The following is a 23,154-nucleotide window of genomic DNA, read 5'->3' on the forward strand; positions in this document are numbered from 1 at the left end:
AGAGAGAGAGAGAGAGAGAGATTGAGACCATGAAAATCGTGCTGTCCAGCAGTGGAGTCTCTCTATGATACTTCTCATTAGTGTTTGAATTTGGAAAATGTCCTTTCTCATTTTGAACCCATAGCCCTCAGTTTGGAAACTGAACCATGCTTATAATCAACTATGATATCTATCCCTTGGGCTAGTTTTAAAAAAAGTGAGTTTAAAATTTATCTCAGGAACCTAAAAGCAAACTTATTTTTAGACATGGCAATCTAGCTAAAATAAGTATGATCAGTCATGTATTGCTTCAGGATGGAGATTCATTTTGAGAAATGAGTCTTTAGATGATTTCATCCTCATGTGAACATCACAGAGTGTGCTTACTCAAATGTAGATAGTGTAAGTCAATCACTCAGTCAGGTCTCCTGATGCAATCAAGAGATGTAGAAAACAAGATGTATGTGAAGCTGCTGGTATAACATATGGCTTCCCAGCAAACTTTTGCAAGAATAATACACTGTAAAACGAGAGTGAAAAGTACAGCATATTATATACATAAACCACTACCAGAGTTGTTTATGATCCTTATTAAGTGCTGTGCATTCTACATAGTTATACGCTGTATAGTTTTATGTGACTGGCCGTATAGTAAGTTTGTTTATCCCAGTATCACTGCAAACGAATGAATAATGCCTATGTTGCATTGCTATATCACTGGGAAAGAGAAGTTTCTCAGCTCAGTTGGAATTTTTCAGGACCACTGTTGTGTGTGTTGTCTAGCATTGACCAAAGCGTTATTATATAACACATCACTGTTTTGTTTACAACATTAATAGTCTCTTGCAGTTTGACTTAAATGCACAGGAGTTAACTTTGGAAGAACTAAAAACAATTCTGATATATTTTGAGTTTTCAAGTACCTTATTTTTAAGAAACAATTTATAGCTGGGGAAATGGCTTGTCATGCAAGTGTGAGGCCCTCCAGTATATGTAAAGCCAGATATGATTGCATGCCCCTGTAAACCGAGTACTCCTAGAATGCATTTCTCTCCTCCCACACACGTGCATGTATGCACAGATGGTGGCACACGCCTTTAATCCCAGCACTCTGTGAGTTCAAGGCCAGCCTGGTCTACATAGTGAGTTCCAGGACAGCTGGGGCTACAGGGAGACCCTGTCTCAAAAAGACCAAAGAAAAAAAACAAAACAAAACATTTCTTATAAATATAAGTGATGTGCTGTCTAATGCTAAGGTGGCTACAGATTAAGGACACTTGGATTTTAGTCTCCATCTACAATCTTTATATTTAAAATTTCACAATTCATTACAAGAATTCTGAAAATTTCCAAATGTTTCTGTAGTTAGACATTTAAGCCATTTATCACAATACATAATGCTATACATAAAATAGCTGTGTCTACAATCACTGTGTAGTACTTTTGGCTTTGTCTATGTATCTGAACAGGCTGCCTTAGCTGTCTGTTTAAGGGCATCTTCATCTCATCTTTCTTATAAGCCACTACCATGCAAAGAGATGCATGCTTTGTATATGCAAAGCCATTTGAATTTCAGCCCCAGGAAAAAATGGTTCATTTTTCAGTGCTAAAAATGTCATTATGCATGTCTTCCAGGTTATTTGTATCAGTGTCACTTTATATTAACACGGTTACCCCAAAGTCAGTTGCATTCTGGATTGAAATCTAGACTCAGTTTTTTTGCCCATTTGTCAAAAAGATATGGGATCCTAAAACTCCAACTGTTTTGCTGTTCTAGAATGACTGGAATGCATAAAGATAAGATGAACTGTAAAATTTCACGTTTTAAAGAACAGTAAGAGGAATTAGGTATTTAGTGTCAGAGTGGAAGATGGGAAGGGTTTTGATCATTATCATCCCATTCTGCTTTCACTGTCTCATCTGGATTAAGATACTATTGATTGGGCTGTGGGTATGGTAATAGCTCAGTGGTAGAGTGCCTACCTGGCATATGCAAAACTCTTGAGTTGGCTCCCCAGTACCACGAAAAGGAAAAAAAAATGTGGCAGCTGATTAGAAAATATGCCCCTATTTCTGTGATATTAAATTGTTAAAAAATGACCCTAAAATGAGAAATGTAATAAATACAGATGCTTTTTGTCCCAGGACCTCTGGAGAATATTGGTTTCCAGAGAGTAGAAGCTTCATATGCTGGGTCTATATTAGCCCCTCCCAGCTCTGCTTCTTACCTTAACTTCTGACTTTCTAAAATACTGCTTTTCACTAACATTAAGATGATCTTTCACTGTGTGTCTGAGTATTTCAGTGGGATATATTGATTTGGACTTTTAGTATGAGAATACAATAGTCTAGATTTAGAGGAATGCACACGTTTGAAATGGAATAATGCAATATAACATGGTGTCACCGGAGTTCTCTTAGGGGTCTTTGCTCCTGGTGCTATTAGACAAACCATAAAACACAACTTTATCTGAATTTTTCATAGTTTATATCCTGGGTAGGGGAAATACAGTAATTTATAAAGGGGAACACCCTGGCAACCCACACCCTGGGGGCACCCTGTTCTGTTCTGTGGCTCAGCCGACCGCTGGGGCTTCCAGGTCGCTTCCTCTCCCCACCCACAGTCTCCGTGATCCGTGCTATTAGACAAACCATAAAACATAACTTTATCTGAATTTTTCGTAGTTTATATCCTGGGTAGGGGAAATACAGTAATTTATAAAGGGGAACACCCTGGCAACCCACACCCTGGGGGCACCCTGTTCTGTTCTGTGGCTCAGCCGACCGCTGGGGCTTCCAGGTCGCTTCCTCTCCCCACCCACAGTCTCCGTGATCTTTTGCCCACACCTGCCTGGGCCCTCAGTCTCACCCCAAGTGGGTAAATGCCCTCTCTGGCATTCTTCCGGGCAAGATACTGGGGCCATTTTTTTCCGTGCTGCTCACTTCCAAGATAGCACCCATGCTTCCCCCTCCCTGGCTAATTCTCCGCAGCCAATTCTTTGCAGCAGGCCCCACTCCTCCGAGGACCATTTACCCCTGGGACACAGATGGCCTTTCTTCTAAACTGTTTCCAAAATTTACCTCTGTTCTTAAGCTCTTCTTCTGATGGTGTGTAACAATCTCAACAATAAAACTATTTTGAGTATTCACTGTACATAAAACATGCAGAGTTAGTTGTGCTATAAACTCAAGTCTTTCTGATATTTAAAAATTCTCATTATGTAGGAAATAGACTATTTTTTTTTGCTAATTCTATCAATTCACTCTTCATGCTATAATCAATAGAGATACCAATTTATAATAACCTGGGGGAAGAAAAGAGATTTGACTGAAGTGGGGTCCCTAACCTTCTCTTTTTTAAACAAGTTGTGTGACATACAGGACCTGGCGATGGAGCTAGTAAAGCCCACCTTCTTCCTGCCTCACCACATAGGTGGACAGTGTCCTTGTGCAGTGTTAGGGGAGGTGTAGCTGGAGCAGGGACATAATAGGCTAGGGATTGAAGGAAATAGGAATGATCTGGGACCAGAGTGATGTGGGCTGTGGCCTCACCTTCTGGGTCAGAAAGAGTTAAAGGACAGCTCCAGAAAGTCCTTAGACACTTTTCATTTTAACCTGCTTTTAGACTATTTTATAAGGGGAAGTTTAATTCTGACTCCTGCCATGGCTGTCTATCCTATGCCTTCCCAGAGCATAGCATTCATAACAAGAGAGATGGCAAGCACATTTGTGATTATTCACATACACCAGTGTGGCTGCTGCAGCTATTATTAGGTAGCTTTCATGTTAAAATTTCTATTATTATGACATTTCAGTTTGGCATTTCAGAGCTTCATCTCTGTCCCTTCTCGTGTGTTAAATTTCAGTGACTCAGATATCCCACACCAGAATGATGTGAGACACGAGGAATAAGAAAAAGAAAAAAATGGAATAGATATAGTCACTGTCCTCAAGGGTCCCACTGTCTAGGAAGGAAGAAAGAATGAGCCCAGAGAGGGAGCTAGCACAGCACGGCAGTCAACAGCTTTATTTAACATACAAAACAGAACCTGCCCCAGGCCAGTTAGGATTTGATTCATCCTCTAGGGGAGCTAGCAAGGCACTATAAATTTCATGAGACACTCAGGTGAGAGTGGGTTTTTGTACCCAGTGCTCTGTTTGGACTCAGGGAGTACAAAGCTTTCATACCATCTCTGCCCTTAGAGAAAAGAATTGTCATTTAGAGTACAGCAACTGGGGGAGGCTAGCCATCTGCTGTGTAGAAAAGGCCAAAGAGGTTTCTGTAAATTGAATTAGGGACTCCTTCCTCCACGTCTGCATAGTGATGAAAAAAAGAAGTAAGTCTGGTGTTTTAAATGCTAGTCTACAAGGAGGCTGTCTGCCAGTGCTTGAACCTCCTGCTAAATAACTTGCTTTTGACTTGATTTAATGTTATCCTTTTAATCTCTCCAACTTTGTAGAAATGTCATTAGAAGTTCTAAGATTTCTCTGAACTCTTCCATCTCTGGGGATGACATTTTTTGAGACAGATGAGATTTAAAGCCAAGATCCCTAACCTTATGGAGGCTGTTAGGCTCTCCTGAGTTCTTCATTCCCATTTGCTGTTAGAAAAAACTTACAGAAGTCAAATCTATATATGATGTAGACAAATGTAATGTCACAGTTCAAGTATGAGTTGACATCTGCCACAGTATTGGCCCAGACACACCACAGGACAGGGAATATCCCTCCATAGGGCATTTAAGTCAAGATGTGCAGTTTAAATTTAAATTTCTCAGTGCTGAATCAAGTCATGCTCCCTTGTTTTTCTTCTAACCAGTGACAAACAAGTCAGCGCAGGGGTTGAGCTGAGGAGACAAGGAACAGCAAGGAAGAATTGTGGACCTAAGCACTCAGAAAGTTTTAGATTTAATTCATTTTTGGTTGAAACACAATACGAGTGTTAGGCTTGGTTTCCCCCTCTCTAAAATAGCACTGTTAATTTTTTCATTTGGTGAATTTTCACACAAGTGCTAATCACATGTTTCTATAAATTATATTAATTTAACTTATTTCTCTAAACGTTGTTCTGCAGTGTGCAGCACGGATGTTCTCAGATTCTTGGCTGTGTATGCTTGTTGCAGTTGGAAGAGGGACAGAAACATCTGAAAGACATTATTTGGATTAAGGATGCTAGAGCATCCAATCTCACCTTGTGCTCTGACTCCTCTGGCTCCTCAACCTCAGTTCTTCCTCCTTTGCATTTAATCTGCATGTCCTGCCCCTCCATCTTTGACACTGCTCCAGGGCTGGCTTTTTTTTTTTTTTTTTTTTTTTAAAGAAAATATTGTTACTTTTACAAGCATATGTTTGAGTGAAATCTTCTTGTTTGTTATGAAATAATTTAGTTTTCAGAGGAATGACATTTTTAAGTTTAAAGACAAAATTGGTGTGGACTATGATGTGACCCTTCTTGTCTCTCAAAAGGAATATTCATGTAATTGAAAATATCTTGTTTTCTTCTTCCTTTCAGAGTATGATTTCATCCATTGTAAATAGCACATATTATGCCAATGTGTCAGCAACCAAGTGCCAGGAGTTTGGGAGATGGTATAAAAAATATAAGAAGATTAAAGGTAAGCCAAGTTTTTGTTTTTGCAGTCTATTTGAGGATTTTTAAATCAATGAGTTGTTGCTTATTGACATGAATGGTAATTTTAAATACTGTTTATATATTACATATATTCATGAAGGTAAGACTTAACAGTTCTATCATGTGATTTAAATCTTAAACTTTTATAAAACTAACATAATATTAGTAATACAGGTAAAATTCTTAGCATAATATATCCAATTTGTCATTTTCATCAGTGATCTCTGTAAAAGCCAAAAATCCATTAAAATGGAAATTTAAAAGCAGCTATATTCTGGGTTAAATAGCACTTAGGATTTGGCTACTGATTAACAAATTGGAATGGCTGTCAGGAATGTTTGGTTAGAAACAGTTTTGATATGTTTATTTAGAGACAATTCTAGAACAGTGTAAGACAAATTTCCTATAGTCTGGTGGATTGAATTAGGATATTTGTCTTCAACTTACTAGATGTGTAAACTTGATCGAATTATTTAGCTTTACCAAGATTGAATGTCTTCATTTAAAAATTGGAAATTATAAAGATATCTAGGTCCTTGGGAAGCTATGAGGATTAAATAAGATGATACTGATGCATTTCCTTCTTAATTAATGGCTATGATACCATAATTATAACAGTAGTAGTAGTAAGTCCTTATTTTGCAAATTGTGACATCATCTATCAGGCTTTGTTACAGGTGTTCACAACCATGCTGACAGCTCACTGCCCCCCTCTGAGGGCCACATGATAATTTATGGTGGACAGGTAGAAGTAAAGCTTGAATTATTTGTTTTACTACTTGCAGGTTTCCTCAGGGGACACAGGGAATTGAAATAGTGCTTTTGGCTTTTGAGTATTTGAGAGTTTGTATACAGGGTTGCCTTTTGAGGAATTAAGCTTTTACTTGCATTGGCCACACATTTCACATTGAGAGAGAGAGAGAGAGAGAGAGAGAGAGATATTGAGTATGCTAAATATGCAATTTAAATATGCAATTTAAAAGGAAAGTCAAATTGTTGATCTACCCAGGAATAGTTAAGTGCAGTGCAAACTGAATTAAAATCCCCCCTTTTTTGCAACACATTCTAAAATTCTTTGAACCCTTTGGATTCTGGTTTGGCTGCGTATTTTAAATATTAATATTCACCACTATGAATGATGAGTAATGTCTCATTATGAGGCGTGACTGTGTGGCTAGAAGGGTCTCTCTTCTCTAAGTGTTGTTTCTATTTTTTCGTTTAAAATAGGATTATTGCTTGGACATATCTTCTGGCTAAAAGTCAAAAGACTGCATAGTTCCAAGAGGTTGTTTGCTAGGTGGCATTTACTTGCTTTTATAAGTAAAAGGAAGAGAATGTCTTCTTTCCGTGTGCTTGAGTATAATTCTAGATTTGGAAATCCTGGAGACTCTTCATTCTAGTGTTTTCACACTTGCCACCACACACACACACACACAGAGAGAGAGAGAGAGAGAGAGAGAGAGAGAGAGAGAACATGTGTTATACAAGTACACATGTGCACATGTGCAAATTAACACTCATGTCTTCTGCTCTTTCTTTCACAGTCAGTTCTTTAGGATCTGTTAAGCTCAGTTTTTGTTTTTTTTTTTAGTTTTTAAGATAGTAAATGCACAGTTAAATCTTTCAGTGTCATAAAAGCAGACAGGCTTTGATTTCACTCAGTAGGTCAACAGTCCACACTTGAAGAGGCCATCTTCATTATGTACACACATATTCAATGGAGCTAGTCATCGTTGCTGGAAAGTGTGTGTGTGTGTGTGTGTGTAGGAGGAGGAGGAGGAAAGGGAAGGTTAAGGTATGTGTGAAGTAAACACAAGCTGCTGTAAAACAGTTCAAGTGGTGTTGATTCATCAGCCCAGGGAGTGGGAGGCAAAACAAAGAATGCATGACAGGTATAATGGTGTACAGAAAACAAACACCCAGAAAATGCCTTTTATTAGCTTTCAACCTTCAGAACATAGTAAGTGATAGAGCTAGCTGAGGTACATTGCATTTGCTAGAAGCTTCTTGCTGGAATAGATGGTGCTGTGGGAGTGCCTCTCTAGACCCTCTTCTCGTAGAAGACCATGGTTTGGTTTGGTTGTAAGGTATGTTCGTGTCCATCCATTTTCAAAATGAACAATAATGATTCAAATCCGGTAATTCATAGCAGGGAAAGTAGAACTGTAGCTTAGGGATCTTCCCAAGACCCCAGAACTCTGAGCTGCATGGGGTACCTGCTGTCCTGCTTCAAATTCTCACCTGGGTTACCATGCACAAGGACAGTGGCTTATGTTCAGTGCAGAAGGAAATCGCCAGCTAACTCACTGATGTCCTAAAAGAAATGCAGGCTGTGTTGCTAAATATGTTTCCTATTATCTGTTAATGTCTGTTCTAATAAAGCAGTGGGAACTAAATGGTTGCTTCTTAATCAAAACCATGATTTCCTAAACACAAGCTATGTGATTCTGTTACAAATTGCCACATAGAGATCTCCTAGGTCAATTTTTTTTCTTTTCTCATAGAAATAAATAAACAGTAAAATAATTATATACTCTGAAGATCAAAGTAAAATATGACTAAAACCTGGCAAAAATAAAAGTCTACTGGAAGGACTGAAAAAAAGATCAGATTGCAAATTCTATAGTTAACGCTTAAATAAATATGAGAAAAATGAACAATCAATAATTTGATATCATTAAAAGCAGATGTAAAAACTATATACAAATGGAATTGTCTAAATTTTGAAGTAAACATTTTAATGTGCATTTTTTGAATTTGTTGTTATTATAGCTAAACTATTTACACTTATTCTTTAAAAAGCCCTAAATTGTTTTGGCTTAGCATGTTAACTTTATTTTCCCCAGTGATCACAGCAGAGATTGTTCTGTTTACCTTTTTTCTTTAATTTCAAAGACAATCAAGGTTGACAGAGACATATTTGAGTTAACATTAGCATTACTTTGGGAGAGATGAGGAGACAGTTTGTATACTCTGGTTTCAAGGTCCCACCATGAACCTGCATCCCAAGAATTTTTATTACTGAGGAAGATGGAGCAGTGGGTGGCATGTTAGGTTGATGTAGACACCATTTTTTAAATTGCCACTTACCTCACATAATCATTGCCTATGGCTAGATTTTCAGAGTAGTACCATAAACTCTTGAATGTAAGGAAAACAGTGTACCTTTTCTGTAGAAGAAGGAAAGAGCAGTCATATAATGGTCAGGGCTTTCATTAGTATTGGGCATAAAGATAGTCCATAGAAACCTAGAAACATTTATGCTATTGTAAAATTGTTTTCAAGGTTTTGGGATTATGAGGGATTTATTTTATGAATGTTACTTTCATGGTTCTACACAAAAGAATTATCTTTTGATCCAATTATTTTTTGTAAGAACTCTAGATATGAATTTATCCCATCGTTTTTGTGAGGCTAAGTGGCAGTCACGTGGGACATCACTGTGCTCATGGCATTCACAGGAGATGCAGTAACAGTAAGGAAGTGCTTTGACAAAGATATGCTCACAGGTCTTGAATAGATCTTTGATTAGTAAGTTAAAATAATTTTCTTTTTTGGTCTTTTTGAGACAGGGTCTCCCTGTAGCCCCAGCTGACATGGAACTCACTATGTAGAACAGGCTGTGCTTGATCTTATAGAGTGAGATGCTCCTCCTGAATGCTGGGATTAAAAAACTAAAATAGGAACTAAAGAGATGGCTCAGTGGTTAAGAACACTTGCTGTTCTTCCAGAGGACCTGGGTTCGATTCCCAGCACCCACATGGCAGCTAATAACCATCTGTAACTCCAGTTCTAGGGGGATCTGACACCCTGTTCTGGCCTCTGTGGTCAATGCACACATATGGTACACTTATATACATGCAAGCAAAACACTCATACACATTAAAAATATTAAAAATTAAAGTAATTTTAATCTAAAACTTTTTTTACTGAAAGGAAAATAAATTCCCACCTTTGGTGGGATTGATCGTAATATTTAACATGTCTCAAGAATTGAAGGGTCATTCAAAGTTCACTCAAATACTAGTGACTATCATAAAATCATTTATGTCATAGACTAATACCACCAGAATGAATGGACCTACCAAACCCTGCATTTTGGTTAGGGTGTAAAGTCATCCCCCTCACTTTCCCTTTCTTAATCATTGCTCAAAACACTCTGATTACTAGTTTTCTTAATTTTATTTGTTTATTTGAGCCTATTTTGCAAAATATTAAAACGCTGGGAGAGAAAAGAGGAATTTTTAAAAACCAGTGTTGCTCCACTCAGCCTGGTTTATTCTAGTAATCAGTATTTTATCTGACCCTGTCTAATCTAGTCTTGCAAGATCAAACGTCCAGGCCAGCAAGCAGACAGTAAACAAAGCCCATGAAGGGTTTCAGTAAACACAAAGATTAGATGTTGAATGAAAATTAAACTCCTTGAACTAGTCTTCTGTACTAAAGTGGTTAAGTGGGTTGTGATTAAAAGAAATAAGTAATTATGATCATTATAGCTGAAATGATATAATGTTACCACATTTAAAGCACCTCTTGTACCCCAAAATGATTGTGTCATTTACAAAGTGGTGCCTCAGAGTTGAATAGAGAAATCAGTGTCTCCTGACCTGGTTCAGTAAAGCAGCCCTTGCTTTGCCACAGTGGTATCAGTGGTCAGGACAATGCCTTTAATCAACTCTCTGTCCTGCTGCCTCTGTTGTTGTTTAGCTCTGATGAGGCGAAAGTAACTTACTTTTGTCTACCTGATTCTTCTGAGTTATGAAAGGAATTTACTTTCACTTTCCGGTCTAAATGAAGATGTCTTGCAAGGAAGCTTGCATTATACCTTTCAGAAAGTAATACCAACATTAGGTCCTTTGAATTTTGTATAAATATTGGAGTCACGAGAATAGAAACATTACTTCCACAACTATTTTCCATCTTACTGGTTTTCAGACTTGAAAGAGCCTTGTGCATTTTCATTATGGCCATATCTGACATGTGCCTCAGGTCATCTTAGACTGCTTGACTGTCCATTTAGAAGCTTATTGGTAGTGCCAGCCAGCAAGTCAAAAAATGGTGTATAAGGAATGCCTTACTTACTGAGCTCAGATGTATTAATTCCTTCTTTGATCTCCTAAGGCTTATTGTAGCTATGTTTTTAGCTGCTTTTTAGGCTTGAATATATTTACTTATGATGTTTAAAGAAGTATAAATAATTGTTATTAATACCACTATTGCTAGAGTAAACATGTTATCTGCTCAGATATATGCTATTTCATTCCATTTAAAATACATGCTTAAAAAAGATGGAAAACAATCTGCTCTCTTACCTCTTCATTTCCCCTCTGTTCATACATGTATGCTTTATCCATCCATCCTATATAGTTACAATCTAAAAGAAGTCTAGGTTCTGGTTTCTAAAAGCCTACAATCTATAGGAAACAAATATCATATGTCAGATTTGAACATTTGAATGTAAGCTTGAGTATCTCTTTGATATGCCTGAGGGATTCTAAGGGTGGGAATAAAGTAGGATTTATAAGGGTTAGAAAAAGAGAAATTACAGTCATAACTAGGTAAGTAAATGTGATTTAACAAATGGGTAGTGAGTACTACTTGCAGACTCTAGAAATCCTGGCAGCCATGAGAATCATCCATAAACATGTAAGGTAAAGTTTCTACTCCATTTGTGTTACCCTCAGCCTGGCATTGGAAATGGCCCTTTAAATGTATCTGGAAAATACATGGTAGTGTTAGGAGGTAATGGAAATACAGAGAAAGGTTCTTCACTTTACTTTCTGAGCGCCAGCCTTGCAGGGAACAGGGGAGGTCAGGGAGATGTAGTGTATGAGTTATGCTTTGAAGAACAAAGAGTTTTTCAGGGAGGAAAAGAGAAGGAAGTCCATTTCAGGCACCTGCATGTCCATGAGGACAGATGAAGAGATTCAGAGGAGCATGGTGTGTTAGAACTTGTTCCCTGTGTCTAGAATGGCAGTCTGTTTGTCATGATACCACACTATAATAGTTGTCTAGAATGACTAGGATTTTGCTCGGGGTCTAGCTTGTCATCACTATAACAAATACCTGAGGTAATGAACTTATAAAGAGACAATGCGCATTTTAGCTCACAGTTTTGCAGGTTTTAATTCAAGATTAGTTGGCTACATTGCTTTAGGGCTTGTATACTTCAGTGCTAAGGAGTGAAAGGGGTAGAGAGACGAAGGGGTCAGATTCTCAGGATTCCTTTAGAGAACATACCCCAGTGACTTCAAGACCTTTCACTAGGCCCCACCCTTTAAAGTTCTGCCACTTCCTAATAATACCACCCTGGGGAATCAGGCGCTCAATTCATGTGCCTCTGGGGGTCATTTGAGATCCAAACCATAGCAGTTGGTAAAAAATGAAAAGGAAGAGCATAGCTGGAGTGGGGCTGGGGTGACTAGACTCTGGAAACTGACAGCATGATTGAGACTTGTAAGGGAGAAACATTTGTGTTTTAACCATGGGGGTTGCTACTGGGAAGGTGGAGATTATATCTTAAGGAGCTTTCAAAGCCCAGCTGCAGCATTCTGAGATCACCAAAGGTTTTTAACCAAAAGAATGATACAATGAAAATGATTTTGAAGATTATTCTCTAGAGATCTGGGTATAGTGGCACAGGCCTGAATTCCCATGACTTGGGAGGATGAAGCAGAGAAATGCTGTGAGTTTGAGGCCATCCCAGAGTATGTAGTGAATTCTAGACCAGCTTGGACTACAAAGTGAGACTCTGTCTCAAAAAAAAAAAAAAAAAAAAAAAAAAAAAAAACCCACCTAAAGGGCTGTACATGGTGGCACATGCTTTTAATCCCAACACTCCAGAGGCAGAGGTAGGCAGATCTCTGAGATGGAGGCTAGCCCGGTCTACATAGTTCCTGGCCAGCTGGGGCTACAGGGAAAGCCTAAAGTATTCTAGAAACTTTTTAAAACTGTGTCAGTGTATACACGGCAGGAAGGAGGTGAATACAAGAAAAGATGGCCTGCACACCTTGGAGGAAGTAGATGATATAGAGTCTATTGTGGTAGTTTTACAAATGAGAAGGTGGCAAGTGTCATGAAGACTGGGCCTTGGGTGAGAAAGACAGGAAGCCTTCAGTGGAAGCAGTAGGTTAGAGGAGAGGAGAGGAGAGGCAGTGAGACTGGGTGAGACAGTGCACAGGTGTCTGGATGAGAGAGAAGAATTAAGTCCGATCCTAAGATTGTAAGTTTAGTGCCCTTGGCTTTGACAGAAACAGGAAAATGTGACTGGAGAAGAAGTTGTTGATATATCAGTTGGTAAGAATTAGGTAAATATATAGACATGACAGAGCTAGAGAATAAATAGTGAAGATTTTTTTTTTTTTAGACTTGATCGTTCAAATGGAACTATCAAGAGAGCACTCTTCAAAGAGCAGTGGTACAGGAGTCTGGAGGCTATGGGAAGAAAGAGCAAGGAGTTATGAGTAGGAGAGAGTTGGGAAAGTCAAGGGAAAATAACACCTAAGCATCAGAAAGGATGGCTGGAGGAAGGCACTGGGAGATGTGGTAGTGACTTTGGAGGGTGCTATGTGAGATCAGAAAGTATATGCCTCTAAGAAAGGAGGGGTGGCAAGGAAGGCGACAGCAGATGGTGGCTGAGGGAGGAAGAATCTGAAGGGGTTAAGCATGATTGATACCTAGGACAAAGAGGATGGAGGCAGGTGAAGCTCACACATGGAGATGTCTCCTTCAAGGTTTTTCAGAGCCTGGAAGAAAGACCAGGAGATACCTGAGGAGGCAGGGAGCGGAGAATGGGGCTGGAAGGAGCAGGGGAATGAGGAGCTCTGGCACAGTGGTGGGTTGGGGAGCCATGTTTATGAACCAGTGAAGGGGGGAGTAATTGAGGGCAGCAAGGTGCATTGAGGGAGCCACAGCTAACAGCACTCTGCTTCTCTTTTTAAATTTTTTTTAAAATTCATTTTTAACATTTTATTTCTTTTTTTAATGTGTATGAGTGTATTGCCTTCATGTGTGTAAGTCCACCCATGTCATGCAATTCCCAAGGGGGTCAAAAGAGGGCATCAGATTCCCTTAGAACTGGAGTTATATACAGCTGTTAGCTGCCATATGGGTGCTGGGAACTGAGCCTGGTTCCTCTGTAAGAGCAGCCCATGTTCTTAATCACTGAGTCATCTTGCCAGCCCTACGTTCACTGCTTCTCTTGCAGTACTTTTAGGGTTCTCATACTTTCACATTTCTGTTTGTCCTATTAGGAAAAAAAATCAGAAATGTAGAAATGAAGAGAGCTGTGATGATGCCTTTCCAACAGTCTCCAGGGGTATACAGTGAGAGTTTTATATCTAGACCAGGGGCAGCCTCTTATTTGGGGGAAAACAGCAGGTTAAACCCAGGAAGCATTTTTTGGTTTCTTGATCAGTTACATAAAGATGGCTGTTTATTTTCCTCAGATGTTCACAAAGTCAAAAGGCTGAAAGCACTTTAAGTTCTTCAGGTGCTTGAAACTCTTGCCTACAAGAACTCTGTGAGATTTGAGCCCTAAAGTCACGTTGCCTCACGGGAATGGTTATTTAACTAAGTGCTTGCCCAACTGATGATGGGCCTTATTTCTGCCTTTTATAAGAATTTGAATTTATCTGACCTTGGTGTCCTGAACCCCCAAGGGAATGCCTATGAATCTAGAGTTTTCTTGAGTGCAGATCCCAAATCTCGGCCAATTCCCCTTCTGGGACAAAAGCTCCTTGTGAAAACATGGCTGATGAGGGAGGAAAAGGGCATGAGCAAGCATCTATTTTGTGCCTTCCTTAGTCTAGTGATCATGAGGCCTTGTACATTATAAATATTGGTATTAATAGAAAAGAATTAAACCTAGATGAACTTATTTGAATGCATGCACTTAGTTTTTGCATGTTATATTTCAACTATTATTTGTTACCTAGTCTTTCAGTTGAGTGAAGAAAATTTTGTTTATTGAATTTATATAGCAAATATCCTTAAGACGTTAATAATCTATTAGACTCTCTTTTCCTTTTCTATTAACTAGTTATTGGACAAAAGATTTAATAATAGTCAATTCTAGAGCTGGGCATGGTGGTGCATGCCTTTAATCCCAGCACTCAGGAGGCAGAGCCAGGCGGAGCTCTTTGAGTTCAAGGCCAGCCTGGTCTACATAGTGAGTTCCAGGACAGCTGGGGCTACAGGGAGACCCTGTCTCAAAAAGACCAAAAAAATAATAATAGTCGATTCTATTGAAAAGGATAATTATAAATTCATTAAATATAAATTGGGGCCATTCACATAAAGGAAATATCTCTTTGAAGTTTTTTTTTTTATGTCTCATAAAATCAGGGAGACTGGTCTTTTGAATGGACCAAGGACCGATTGCTTCTTTGATTAACTTTCCTCAATAGGTTGAATTAAAGAATTAACATGCAAGGAGTGCCAAGTGGCAGATGCAGAATGTGTCTAAATAATCTTAAGTTTCTGCCTGTGCTTTATTTTTTTTGTATCATGTACTGAATTCACTTTAAAGATTATAGTGTAGATTAAAATAAAGAGCAAAAATGCAGACATCATTAAATGAAGGCAGTTATTACCTACACACATAGGAACACTTGAAATGTTATGAAGCCAGAAGGACATTAGTGTCACCACAGAGAGGGTGGGGAGTGCGTGGGGTAAAGTGGACAGTACGCACTTTTTCCATGGAGCATAATGGGTCCTGTGAACTTTCATTGCCAGAGAAACAGAGGTGTCCAGATTCCAGTTGCTTTATAGTGGATGTATATGCTTCTATAGAGCTTAATATGATGGAAAAAGGAAGTCGATAATAAGGGGAAAATACACCTAAGAAAACCAGTCACATGGTATTATCACAGTGCCGGCTGGTACACCCCACTTATGGGGCTGTTTTATTAGGAGTTAACAAGTTGGCTCTGAATATCTTGCTCTAGGCAGAGATTTTACAGACAAGTTCTCAATCCTGAGACAAATTCTTTTTTAAAAATTTAGAGTAAAAGTAATGTGTAGTTTGATAGTCCTAAGAGACTTAGCTCTTTGGGGTTTGTTGTTGTTCTGATTTTTTCTCCTGTGTTTCTTTTGCCCTTATGCTCCTTCAGACTCCTAAATATTTCTTTAATTACCTTCTAGTGAACTCTTTAGGTGATTTTTTTGTTTGTTTGTTTCAATGCGTGGAATTTATATCTGATAATTAGAATATATTAGCTCTGATTTCTGCATGTTTGTCTGTATTGTGTGAACAGAAGATGGTTTATATAATCAGTTGACTTCGTATTTATACCTATTGACCAGAAGAGAACAAATCAGAAATATTTCTAGTGATGGGGTACATTTGATACAAGTCTATAGAATGCTGTTTTATCTTGTTATGTTTACATTTTTAAAAGGACTCAATTCTTTTTTAAAAGGATGAAATTCAAGAGTTCAGTAGAGTTGCTTACTCTGCTGGTGTATCTCAGCTCAGAGAGAAGAACCAAAATGATAGTATTGAATTGCCATTCTTATGGATCAAAATTGTTATAGCTTGTCTGTTTCATAAAGTTCAATCATGTGAACTTTTTGTGATTACCTGAAATTCTTAAGGTATTATTATGGTGTGTGTGTGTGCATGTGAGTGTGCGTGTGTGTGCATGTGTGGGGGGGCACATTTTATTATTGTTGGCTACTTGTTTCAATGGAGCACTCTCTATATTCAAAATTTACGGATAGCGCTTGCTTTTGCTCTCCCTGGGTGACTCATGTCTCGGATGACACTCACGTTGAGACAAGTCTCTTTTAGCTGCAAGAAAAGTAGAAGGGGGTTATAATCATATGCATTTGTATTATTGATGATTAAAATGAATTACTAATGAACCGACAAAATACATTAAAAGAAGAATTTATTATGAAATAGACACTTTCAGTTGTTGGCAGATGTTATAAGCCCTTCTATGTGTACCAAGCAGTTAATTTATCTGAAGCAAAAATGCAGATAGAGTTTTTTAGGTTAAAATTATTTGATATTGTATGACTAGGGACTGGCATCTTTCCTAGCACACATTAGTTGAGTAATAAATATTTTCATTTGAATTAAACAAGGCAATGTGAAAATCATGTATTAGAGATTAGCTGATTCAGCTATTGCTTTCACCTCTTTTTTGAACTGACCTTTTTCAGTCTGTGCCACATCAGAAGGATTTGCACAGCATATCATGCAGGTAGCAGGCTAGACCCTCACTATTTAGATCACTCACCAGCCACTACATCCCGGGTGCATGTACTTGCCACATACGCATGGGCACACTTGCATACAAACCATTGAGAACAGGATTTGTCTTGAAGGAGTTGACTATCTTGATCCAAATCTAAAACTGTTAGTAAGCATGTGTCCCAACTTGAGCAGTTTTCTTAAGCAGTAGAGGATAGGCCTTAGGGCCCTGAAAACACAGGCTTCCAATTTTTACTTAATCAGTTTTCTATTTTTGGTAACCTGCCTGAACTTAAGTTTTTTTCAGTAAGGTGGAGCTATTTATATGTGTCATACAAATGTGAGAATTAAGCAGTAGAGTGTATGGGGTTTAGATCTGGATTATACCTCAGCTATAATGTGAATGGCAGGTCTTACTGGCACCTTAAATGCCAGCACAGGAGATGCATTGGCTTAGGAGACAAGAGAATGTCTGCACTTAATGTATCTTATTTCTAAAGGAAGTCCATCAGTGAGATGGCTTGGTGGGTGAGGGTGCTCACCACCAAGCCTGATGACCTGTGCTCAATCCCCAGGACCCACAGGTAGAAGGAGAGAGCAAACACCCATGAGTTGTCTGCTGGCCTCCACATCCATGCCTTGGCATGTGAACCCTCCCCCTAAATAAAAATGTAATTAAAAAAGAAATCCATTAAGAAATAGGCCCTGAAAATGTCACTTTAAGTTAGCAGAGAAAATGAAAAAAAAAAAAACCCAAACAATAACTACTTTGTATTGGCTATGTGATTTGTTTATTCTACTTATAAGGCTAGAGAAAATAGCTCTAAGTATTTAAAACATTTCTAAATATTTATCTTCATTTGAATAGGTATTTGACCCTGAACAGGCTTTCTAACATCCATGATTTTAAACAAGACCATAATATTGGTCTCCAAAGTATTTGAGCTTGGGATGATAGAGCACAGAACTTGGGGTAAAGTTTTAGAAATCCCAGGCAACCATGCTTGTATTATCCCTTTTTATATTCAAGGTTTGGGTACCAACTTGAACTTATTGATTTTGTTGGCATTTCTTCTACAAAGGCCAGAAGCAAACCCATGCCCCATGTCTGTTTTACCTCTCTGGGATCCTTACAGTGCATCTCTGAAGGTTGAAAGAGGCACAGAGAAATTCTAGTGATTGATTGATTGATTGATTGATTGATTGATTGAAACTTCGATTGATTGTTTTTTGTGTTTTGTTTTGGCTTATGTTCTTTTATCCAAGATTTCCAAAAGAGGTTCTACAGAATGCTAGAGTGTTATCTTATTAAGGGATCCATTAGCAGGCATTCATGCTAAATCTGTTTATATTTGCATAAGCATCTTAATGGCTTAAAGAAAAATCCATAGGCCAGAGATTCTGGAAACTTTTCAGTGCAAAGACTTTGCCCAGTTCATTGCTTTCTACTAGTTATAACCACAGACAAATTCCAGGGACTATTTCACAAAAGCAGTTTTATTTAAACACAGATCAAAGTGTGTACATATGTGCAATGCCCACAGAGGCAAGAAGAGGATGTACAATTCCCCTGAAGGTGGGGTTACAGGTGGTTGTGAGCCATGGCACAGTGGAGTGAACTCAGGTCCTCTAGAGAGCAATGTGCACGCCTTACTGCTGAACCATTTCTCCAAACCAGATGCATTTTTTTCTTTTTCTTTTAAAAAATATTTAATTGATTTTGTGCATTTTATAGAATACATCTTGATCATATTTAGATCTGCTCCCCTATCTGCACCCCCTATAGATTGCCCCAACAGATTTCATTAATTCCTTCAAATCTGTTAAGGCCTATCAAGTCAGTTTGCATCCCCAAATATTGCTTGGTGTGAGTCCATCCACTGGAGCCTGGTCAAATTATCTAACATCACTCCCTTAAAGAAGACAACTCTCCTTCACCCAACAGTGGTCAGTTGCCAACAGTTCCTCAGATAAGGTTGGGGCTTCTTACCCATTTCCCAGCTTCTGTGCTGGTTTTTTCCTGCTTTAAGTTTTCATAGGTCTTGTACATGTACGTGCTGTCACCATTGCTGTAAGTTCATATGAGCAAGTTCCCAATCACTTGGAAAACTGTTTCCTGTGATCATCTACTGCCCCTGGCTCTACACTCTTTCCACCTCCTTTCCACAATGGTCCCTGAGCTCTGGGTTCCTTTGCAGCTACCTGCTGTCTTTCTCTGATTAACTAGCATCTGGGTGGCAGAGGCAGATCAGAAGTGTTTATATTGAGAGAATGTTTTTAAAAATGCTAGCACTACTACTCTGTGAGATACTATTGAGATAAGTGACCTGGAAGGTCACTGTAAGACCAGTTCATAGTAATCCTCAAACCACCCAGCTGGGTAGCATCCAGGCCTTAGAAATCCCTATCTGTTTTCCTTCACAGCTACCCTCTGTCTTGCTATGATTAACTGGCATCTGTGCCAATCAGATATTTCCCCTTATGAATCTTATAAATCTTCCCGAGAAACTAACTTTTGGGACACTTAATCATTGTAGTATATTTTGAACACTGCAATTTTATTATTTTTTAAAAACATAATATCTCTAGTGATCTGGAACTCACTATGTAGACCAGGCTGGCCTTAAACTTAGAGAGATCCACCTGCCTATGCCTCCTATGTGCTGAGCTCAAAGGCTTGCACCTCCACGCCCGGGTAGTGAATACATGTTATAAAAGCAACAAAATTTAATGGAGAAAGTTACTAATTTTATGAGGAAAAATATTTTGTGTACTTTTTAAGTAAGTATTTTGTTTTTTAAGACAGGATCTTGCTCTATTGTTGAGAACTCACAGTATAGCCCAGGCTGGTTTCAAATTCATAGCAATCCTCCTGCCTCAGCCTCCTGAGTATTGGAATTACAGATGTGAGCCACCATGCTTGGCAAGTTAGGACATTTTTAATGCTTTCATAGTCTATTAAAAAGAAAAAAGATGCCATTAAACAATTACTTTAAAAATACTACAAGATGTGTTCTTTTCATCAGTTGGTTTATAGATAAACACAGCATATATATTTAAAACAAATTTGTCATTTTCACTTTTCATTCATGTTAAAATTAGAAATTTAAATCTAACTGCACTGCATTTCTATGAATCTTATTTCTTTTTAAGTTATATTTATTTATTTTTTTTGTGTGTGTGTGTATGTGCATGGGTATGCATGGAGGTCAATTCTCTGCTTCCACCATTTCAAGCCAGGAGCTTGGACTTAGATCATCAGGCTTGGTGGTAGGGGCTTTTACTTGCTAAACCATCTTACTGGTTCTATAAATTTAATTCAAGAGTTATGGTATTATATCATTTCAACCTCTATTTTTCTACCTTCTAACTCAAAGGCTAGAGCATGAATGCTTGGTGTTTTGAGAAGGGTCTCTAAGCCAGTCTGGCTTTACTATACAACTGAGCATGGCCTTGAACTTCTGGTCCTCCTGTCTCTACTTCCCAAGCTTTGGGATCACAGGTGTGCACCACCACTCCCAACTTAGCATATGAACGTTTAGCCCTCATTTGGGGAAACTGAATAGTAACATATTCCTGCATGTGTCATGAGTCATATGGTTCCATTTGTCAATAACTTATTTTAAACTTGAGGGATTCCTTTCAAAAGTGATACACTATGACAAGAGTAAGATAAAGAAAAGAAAAGAAGTGGTTATTTAGGTGATTTTTGGGGGGGGAGACAGCAGACATTGGTCACAGTGTTCTAATACATGTGTGGAAAGAGAAGGATTGTTTGTTAATCACAGTTTTACAAGCATTAGCAGAAATTTATAATATTGCCTTAACAAGAAAACCTTAACACTGAACATCTAAATTTTACTACTAGAATTTTGAGATAAAACTTTGTGAATGAGATAGAGAATCTTCTGTTTGCTTAATGTTCCTAGCCAATAAAAAATTAACTCTTGCTGGGGGTGGTGGTACATGCCTTTAATCTCTGCATTCAGGAGGCAGAGACAGGTGGATCTCTGTGAGTTCAAGGGCAGCCTGGTCTAGATAGGGTGTTCTAGGCCAGCTGGGGCTACAGGGAGACCCTGTTTCAAAAAATACTCCCCCACCAAAAGAAGTTGAGTCTTATCTTGAATGTAGCTTTTTAACACCAGGTTCAATCAGTGCTTCTTCAACAAGATATGATGGTCAACAGAAACTGAAGTTATAGGGAAAAATTTTAATGGTTAAATATGTTTAAAATATAATTAAAGTTCAATAAAATGAAAACCTTTGTATTAGGGATTAGAGAAAAAAGGAATATGGTGATTGTGTCTAGTATGATTACAGAAAATAAGCAACATGAAATTAAAAACACAAATAATATAACACTGTTATCTCAAACATACAAAAACAATAAAAAAGAAGAGATAAAACAGCAAGTCATTCTTGAGTTTAATGTACTTATGAATCGTTATAATCGTTCAACATGTAAGAACCCAAAGAGATTCTGATTCAGGACCTGTTACTGTTTCTAACCATCTTCCAGTGTGATGTGTATACTTTGTCCAAACTGTGTGTCCTTATGTCAATGTGTTTAGGTCTGTGCTTTCAAATTATTTAGCCATGGCAATTGCTTTCAGATTATTTAGAAAGAAAGGAAAAAAGAGAGAGGAGAGTAGGGAAGAAAGAAAAGAAAAATAGGAAAATAGAAAGGGAGAGAGAGAAGGAGGAAAGAGGAGAAAAAAAAAAAACTTCCCAGGCTATTTTCAGATGGAATCTAGCATAGTTTCCTTTAAGGCATTTTTATATTCTGTGCTGTGACTTAAGAGATTAAAAATATCATTCTGGCGTTCTTTTTATGAGAGTGACAGCTATGTCTGGGGATATAGCTCAGTGTCAGAGCTCTTGCCTAGCATGCATGAGACCCAGGGTTCAATCCCTAGTCTTCCTTCCACAAAAAAAGAGCAACCCCTAAAAATAAGTAAAAAGATTTTCAAACGTGACAAATCAGTGCAGAATTGGTGTTTGTGTCAGATGCAGACCTGATCAGTTGAGGAGTAGCCCAATGATGAGTTACTCCTATTTTGTCTGTTTTGGCCTTTAGAAGTAAAGAACCTGGCTTTTATTGGTGGAGCTATCAAAGACTGAGAAGCCTCAGATTGCTTTAGTCTTAGGCAAAATGTAAAAACTGAGTGCCTAATAGGCAATATTTAACAATCGGTGATGTTTTGTGTGCCTTTGATTTTCTTTTGAAAATGAAATTAGTTGCCAACACATGAAAATTAGGAGATATGTAAAAACCCACATTTTAAAAATAAAAATCAAAAGACAAGGGGCATAGAACTGATTGGGTTAGAAAGGGAACGGCTCATTGGAAGAGCTTTCTTTCCATCTACCTAGGATTGCTGCAGGTGGCCCTCTTCTGCTACCCCCATGGGCAGCGTTTCCACCTGCAGCCTGTCCTTAAGGTTTGCCAAGGAGTTCACATTGCTGTCACCACCATGCGTTTCTAAGACACAGCCACAGTCGCAGTTTGTAATTATAGGAATTTATAAGAATCTTGAAATTCATAAAGATAGGAATTACTATTATGTATAAACTTAGAGCAGTGTGGACTGATCAGTTATTCTGACTCATCATAACAACTCCTATAGTTTCATGGACTTCTTGTTTGCATTTAATTTCAAGCATAATTATGACTCGATCTATGAATTAGTTTTTAAAAATTAATGATGTCATTTAGATATATCTCAGTAAACTCATTCAAGTAGAAGGCTTTGAAAAACAAATGCTAAATTTTTTAAAAAAATATTTTATTTATTTTTATTTTATGGATATGAGTGTATTGCCTGCATGTAAGTATACCCATGTTATGCAATGCTCATGGAGGTGAGAAGTATGCTTTGATTTCCTCTGGAACTGAAGTTAAAGATGGTTTTTAGCTGCCATGTAGGTGTTGAGAATTGAACCTGGGTCCTCTGCAAGAGCAGTTGGTGCTCTTAATCGCTGAGCCGTCTCTCCAGCCCAATACCAAAATTTATGAAAATTAGCTTCTGGTCAAAGCATACATCCTGTAGAAGGATGATTCTCTCTTAGGTAGGGAAAAAATGTGTGGATGAAAGTTTTGCCTATTAACTACTTGGGAAGATAATTTAAAATTTGAATTCATCATGGCTTTGACTGAAGTAAAAATGATGGCAAATGTATCATGAATCAAATGTTTACCTGAGGCCCAGTGTCTGTCTGTGCAGTCTGACTTTACTCTGGAGAAGTTCATGGTCTCTTTACATCTTCTTTCAATAAAGAAATTACAGTAGTAATTCCTGTTTGATGAACTGTATTAGATCACCTCATCTGAAGGCTCTCA

At 38.1% G+C, this 23,154-nt stretch overlaps 1 protein-coding gene across 1 annotated transcript in view; it reads left to right on the plus strand.

Annotated features, from left to right (window-relative positions):
• Satb2 (SATB homeobox 2) overlaps window positions 1-23,154 on the plus strand; it is a 185,601-nt gene that overhangs the window by 83,093 nt on the left and 79,354 nt on the right. The window contains exon 6 of the mRNA XM_008833425.3: window positions 5,492-5,594. Within this exon, the coding sequence (XP_008831647.1) occupies window positions 5,492-5,594 (103 nt within the window). The remainder of the gene's footprint in view (window positions 1-5,491; window positions 5,595-23,154) is intronic.

The sequence above is a fragment of the Nannospalax galili genome, unplaced genomic scaffold, assembly GCF_000622305.1.
Source record: "Nannospalax galili isolate Female #2095 unplaced genomic scaffold, S.galili_v1.0 scaffold610, whole genome shotgun sequence".
Classification (NCBI taxonomy): Eukaryota; Metazoa; Chordata; class Mammalia; order Rodentia; family Spalacidae; genus Nannospalax; species Nannospalax galili.